Below are 6650 nucleotides of genomic sequence, written 5' to 3' on the forward strand. Positions count from 1 at the left end.
ATTGCGAGGCTTGGCCTGTTGCTCTCAAGCGTCCACTGCATTTGAGGAGTCCTGCGGAAGGGCTTCTTGAGGAACGACGGGGTACGTGAAGAGACGCAAGTGCGCAGCCAAGCGATAATGACGTGGAAATGCGGTGGTGTGGTCCAATTGACATCCGCAATATGCGAGGATTTGTTTCTTTGGCCCCCGATGCAGCAGCTCTTTGCGGCGAGGATCACATTCCGCCAGCCCTCTTCCTTCGGGTGGAACAGGAGCCGGCTGAAAAGTCTCAAAGGAGCACAATAACCGCCTGTGGCGTCCGAGTTTGCTCGGGCCTGGATCTGTTCCGCTCTGGCCGACTTTACGACTACTTGTGCGAAAAGCGTGTCGCTCCGCCTCCGTACTAATGTCGTGGGATCTTTTATTGTTTTTCTCTCCTTTTTTCCCCCATGGGTATTTGTGGTTTTCTTGTGTGCTCTCTTGGATGTATTGAGGCGGCTGGTTGGAGAGAGGCTAACTGCCGCACAATTTTGTGTGAAGAGGACTTTTGAACCCCACGTGTTTGGGCTATTAGCGAGTGAAGAAAAAGGGCAATGATGGTCACCACCACTACTGCTGCTGCTGCTTCTTTTTTCCTTTTCTCTGCTGCCGCTTTTAAATGGGCTATCCATCATTTTTTGTGGGTGTCCACACCCCTCTTCTTTTTTCCTTTGTTTCTGGGTGCGTTTTTTTAGCACCGCCGTTGTGGGGCCATTGCTTTGCCAACATGCATACGGGGGTGGTGCTCCTTCCCATAGATGTGCCGTGAAAAAATATTAATATATTTTCAAATGCGCCGTGTGCTTCTCTGTGTGCACGTGTAATGTGGGGCCTTGACCTCACTCAGGCAGGGGCAATGACATCTTTGCACCATTGCGAGGCGACCGGCGGTGCGGTGCACTAGCACAATAAACTGTGCGTTCCATATCACACAGAGTATTCGCTACTGTGGGAATTGAACACTTGTTTTTTGGTGAAACTACCAGGGCTTATCCACTGGGTGCGGTGCGTTGGTTCGGCAAAGGGAACAGAAGGACGTCCTCTATGAGGTGTGCCTGTGGAGGGGGAACTGATCTGCTACCTTGGTGAGTATAAAATATTGGTATTTATCTGAAAAGAGGGGGCGCATCGCTGTGCATGACGAGACTTTATTCATACGGACGTGAGGCGGCGGGTGGAGGAGGCCAACGGGCATGAGCAATACGAGAACGATGCCATTGTTGCCTGTTGAGATGATTTGAGCAGTGATGATGATAATGATGGGGCCGAACACTCTCAGGTAGAAACGCTCTTCTCGATGTCAGGATATTAAAGTTGCACGGTAATGTGTCGCAGGTTGACCGGCCCTCTTTCTGTGAGTTTTTCCGACACGTCGGTGGAGCTGCTCGGCGTTCTCCAAAAGGGTGTTCTGTTCTGCACAGGCGTGACTGCCCGAGGATTGTATCCGCCACGGGCGGAGTGAAGTGTGCACGACGATCCTCCGGCGGATCCAGCGTGTTGTATTCACCGCACTGGACGGCCAATCCCGCATTGGCAACGTTGGGGACTCTCTGCTGTTCCTCATGCCACACGAGGCAGGATGCATCCCATGCGTGAGGACCCTTTATCGCCAAAGAGAGAGGGATCAGTGGCTCCTTGCGGGAAATGAGGCGGAAGCAGCAGCAAATGGAAGAATGATAATGCGACTCGTCTCTTTCCATCGCCTGACGACGTTGGACCCAAAAGGGGAGCCACATGTGAATGCAGAGCACAGCCACTTACGTGTGCACTGTTATTCGACCTGTCGTGAAGCGGGGTGGAGCCGTCAATGAATCACCTGGCGGAGATGCGAGGTGGACCGGCGATCTCGCCCGACTCGCACCGTGTGTGTTCCCATCGTACATGCGGGTGCACGCAGGGCACTCCAGAGAGCCTATAAACCGTTTTCTAAATTTGTGTATGCTCACATTGGTCACGTCGCACACAGTTTCCTTCTTGGCAAGAGACCCGGTGATGTTTGGGCACAACTGCAGAGCTTTATTGGGGAGGACGCGAAGACCGCGAGAGAGGCGTCTTCTCTCGACACACAGGAGGGCGGAAGAGGGTGTGAGGGCTTTCGAGGTTGGATGCGACTGCAGTTGGAGGCGCGTCACGATGATTGGCCGCGAGGCGTGATTGTGCGGAGGCAGCGCAGTGTGACGCGTAGTACTGCTGGACGGGGAATTGGATGGAGGCTGGCACAGAGTGAAGAGAGAAGTGACACACCCACGAAGCAAGAGGCCAATGTTGCAATGACGTTGGTGAGGTGTTTTCCATGGGATGAGCTGAGATGATTCTCCCATGGCGCTTAGCTGTGCCCGCGCCAGTCCGTGTTTTCTATCTTTTTGGCTCCACAGAGTGTCCAGGCTTTTGATTTTTGCTTGCTTGGGACTCCTCCACCATGGGAGTCAACGAGCCACGACGACCCATCGGGATGCCGAACCGACGGGAATTGTGGGCTTCAGCGTGGTCAATCTGGATCAGTGAGCGGAGACCTGCGGCACCTCATTCTGCGGCGAGTATCTCACGCACTGTCACGGTATCGGCGCCTGTGTGTGTCTGCCCTATGACCGGCATTTGCATGGCGTACGCCCTTTGCAAGGCTGAGGGAAAGGGCAGGAATCTCCACTGGCACGTGTCTGCAGTCATAATGCGTAAATTGTGGACTTGTTTGTGCGGCAAGGCAGCAAGGTTGCTCAGGAGAAGCAGCATAGACTGGGGGTACACTTTCTAGCGGCGCGTGCTTGGTGACTCTCGAGGCGATGGCCCCAAAGGGACGTATGTGGGTGATGCAGATGCACTGGATATGCGCAGTGCCATGCCTCGTGGCAGGGAGCGAGGGAGGAGTAGCGTGATTCCTCCTGCCACGGACCCATCAACTTTTGAAGAGCTGGAGTGAGGCCAAGGGGACAAGCGTGTGTGTCTTCACCTTCTTGCGGGAGGACGCGCAGAGGTTGGATTTCTTTTGTTACTTTATTGTCACGGTGCCTACGGCGACGTTAATGGGGAGTTTGTTCTCCAGAGGCATTCATTGTGCTATTTGTGCGTGTTCGGTGTCCAACGCTTTCAGCACCACTGAATGGTGTGTTGCGCAGGATCGGAATACATGGATGTGCGAGAGCACTATGTCGCTCGCCCGTAATAACACACACGCGCACGGTTTCAGCGCGTCTGATACGTCACGTTCTTCGGAACGGTCGAAATCACTTGTGGGACGTCACTTCATTTGCGGCGTCGGGAAAGTGAAGTAAATGGAGAGATATGCCGAGAACGCAATGCCACTCCATGATGCCGCAGGCTGGCGGCGACAAGGATCAGGGAGCCTCTACCCAACATTGAGAATACGGCAGCACTCTGATGATCCGGTTTGCTCTTTAGGAAATTGCAATGTAGTGTACACCGTGTGGGCCTTTTTGCTGCGGATATGCAGAAGGGTGATGTGGGGTGGAATTATTGTTGAAGGCAGCACGGACGCCGCCTGACCTTTATTGGAGGGATGCGTGGTGTTATTCCGTGTTTCCTTGCCTGCGTTGTCGCACTCATGCTGTGAGTGCGGATGGCCACAGTAGTGGAGCTGAATACGGTTCAATGTGTGTTGCTCACGGGGACTGCGCGACACATGTTTTTTGTTGGGAGGCCCAAAGGAGGGGCGCATCGCCGTTGCATGATTCCCGCGGCAGTCCATTACCCTGCGACTGTGCGTGCCGCCGTCCGCTGCGCCACTGCAAGCCTTTGTCTTTGTGAGAAATGGGGAGCGTGACTGCTGTGGCGGTGGTCGAATGCTTCCGAATTGGTGCTTTTGTTGATCCCACTTAGAGCGCCGAGCAGCGAGGGGCTGCACACGCCCAGGAGGTGCGAGTGTGTGCTGCAACCGCACCTGCGATTTGTAGTTGGGATGTGACATGTTTCTTTGCTATTTTTATTTTTGGTGATATGCGGGGCAGCGGTGTGTTGGCGTGTGCGTGCTGCTCATGGCTGCCGGTGTTGTCTTTCCTGCTGTTCTCCCGCTCCACCCTTTGTGTGCGATGGACCAAACGTTCTTACGGGCGTGTGGTGGGGCCGCGTTCTTGTTTGGAAAAAAGCCTTTCGCAGGCATAATGATACAGCCCTCCGTGCCACACGAGGCAGCGGGGAATTTCCTGGGATTTATTGGCGGGGTGGCGCCGCACTCATGCCGTGTGGTTGGTTTGTATTCCGCAATGCACGGGGATGGGGATGTGCGGTGACAACTTCCTCCAGTGGAGCGACACGAGCAGCACGGGGAGCGGAACGGAGGTGTGGTGGCTGCGTGCTTCTCAGTGATACGTGAATGGCGAATGCAGTATGAAAGGCAGCGTCACGGCACTCTTTTGCCATGCACACCGCAGATATTTTCCATAAAGCATGCAAGTTGCACTCTTTTCTGTTGTGTGGGGGATTACCATGATGCATCGCTGTTGTGGTGTGTATGATTTGTGCTTCTGTCAGGGCTTATGTGTCCACGTCCTCCTGCAGAGTGTGTGCGGTGACGGCGGTGCCACAGGGGTGCTGGACCGTGGCGAGCGGTATGCGTGGACGAACCCTCCGTGCGCACCACGTTGCTGTTGTTTGCTCTCACCAACACTGTGCTGGGTGAATGACATCCACTCGCCGTCGTTGCGGTGGTACCTGTGCATGTGGTTTTTATCGAATACTGTGTGGATGAGTCTCTTGTTTTGGCTGCGAGTCATTCCTTTGATTATCTTCTTTCTTATTCCTCTCTTGTTTGTTGGTCAGTATTCAGCTTTAACTCAATCCAACCCAGAAAACAAGGAGAAACAATGCCTCCAAAGCGCAATAGAGTGCAAGGTGGCAATGCCAGGAGTCGAGCGTCTGCCGTGCCGCAGGGAGTTCGTCAGAGGAGAGCGAGGCCGGAGTCTGAGGATGTCACGGATCAACCCGCTGCGACACACATAAGAGTGGAGGAAGCGCGGCAACCACAGTGGACCATGAGAAGCAGCGTAAAGGACATCCTGCTGGAGGGAATAACTCTCAGCACCAACATGAAGCTGAATGATTTCCTTCGGAATTATGTTGGCGGCAGGGCGGCTGCTGATGAAGACTCCAATGTGACGATGCAGGTGTTTGTTCAGGAGCCGGATGCTTACGTACAAGACCAGCAGCTTCTTAGAAGAATTTTTAACTTAACAGAGTACCAAGAGCTGGAGGAAAGGAAAATACAATTGGAGGCTATTTATAAACTTCATCACGAGGGTGTTGTCTCTCTCGAACAATGGAGGGACTATGAAGGAAAGGATACGGTCGCTCCACTTGCAAATGAAAAACTAAACAGAGTACTCACTCAATTACTGAGAGAAGAATGGTGGGAGGAAGTAGAAAGGGCAAGGCGGGAACACCAAGAACGATTTACCCCAACTACTACGATCGAAGATGTGCTATTTAAAGGAAGAGTTCGCTTCATGGACATAAAGCTGAATGATTTTCTTACGATGGAGCTGGAAGGCAAAGGCATTTTGCGCGCCAATCGGAATGTCTTGCTGGAGGAGTTTTTCAAGGACCCCACGAAGTATATCCACGATGCGGGAATATTGGGCGAAATACAGGCAACAGGTGCTTATGCGAGGATGGAGATGACTGTACGGGAGGAAATGGGTTTGGAAGAAGTTGTACGCAGGCTTTGCGAGGATGGTGTGGACTTTCTTGAGCAATGGAGGGACTATGAAGGAAAGGATACGGTCACTCCACTTGCAAGGAGAAAACTAAACGGTGTACTCACGCAGTTACTGAGGGAAGAAAGGCGTGAGGCAGAAGAAAGGGCAAGGCGGGAACACCAAGAACGATTTACCCCAACTACTACGATCAGAATTGTGCTATTTAAAGGAAGGGCTCGCGTCATGGACATAAAGCTGAATGATTTTCTTACGATGGAACTGGAAGGCAAAGGCATTTTGCGCGCCAATCGGAATGTCTTACTGAAGGGTTTTTTCAAGAATCCCACGAGTTATATCCGCGATGCGGGAATATTGGGCGAAATACAGGCAACCGATGCTTATTTGAGTATGGAGAGGACTGTAAGGGAGGAAATGGATTTGGAAGAAGCTGTACGCAGGCTTAGCGAGAATGGTGTCAACAGTCTAGCAGCGTGGTCATTAGCTGCTGAGGAGGTAAAAGCATGTGTTCGCGACGACACTAAAATCTCATTGAATGCAGCCCTTGAGGAGACGAGGAACCCAACGACGTCGAGCGCACCGGAGAATCTGGAGGGGTTCTACGACTCTGTGTACAATGCGAGGTGGCATCATGTCGTGGAAGTTCCTGGCGGCGAGGGGACGGGAATGGATGTGAAGGAGGGGGAACCACCGCAGCCATGGACGTACAGGAAAGCTGAAAGAACTATCGAAAAGGATGACGGTGTGGAGCAATCCGGTGCAGAGCGTCTCAGGTTGATGGTGCTCACCTCGGACAAGGCATGGCCGTACACGTGGGCGGGGAGTGAACATATTTGTGACTGCTGTGTGAACAGTGAGGTGGAGCGAGTGTGGCAGTTCGTCAAGCGCGATCTAACCGAATGGTTCAGCCCTCACGGTCGGACCGTGTTTTCGCCTAAGAAGCGTCTCTTGATTGGGACGCCCGGG

At 53.1% G+C, this 6650-nt stretch overlaps 1 protein-coding gene and 2 pseudogenes across 1 annotated transcript, besides 1 other annotated feature; all 3 read left to right on the plus strand.

Annotated features, from left to right (window-relative positions):
• On the plus strand, positions 1–2304 carry Tc00.1047053509917.6 (annotated as a pseudogene; the record flags this gene model as incomplete).
• Positions 1–6650: a sequence feature (areas not merged during assembly with more than two copies in the genome that could not be assigned to a particular haplotype).
• Positions 2330–2941, plus strand: Tc00.1047053509917.12 (annotated as a pseudogene).
• On the plus strand, positions 4836–6650 carry Tc00.1047053509917.19 (retrotransposon hot spot (RHS) protein, putative; the record flags this gene model as incomplete). Its single annotated transcript, XM_799685.1, has 1 exon — positions 4836–6650. A coding segment is annotated over one exon (1815 nt), but the record flags the coding sequence as incomplete, so codon positions are not given.

This window comes from Trypanosoma cruzi, genomic scaffold (assembly GCF_000209065.1).
Source record: "Trypanosoma cruzi strain CL Brener 1047053516523 genomic scaffold, whole genome shotgun sequence".
Lineage (NCBI taxonomy): Eukaryota > Euglenozoa > Kinetoplastea > Trypanosomatida > Trypanosomatidae > Trypanosoma > Trypanosoma cruzi.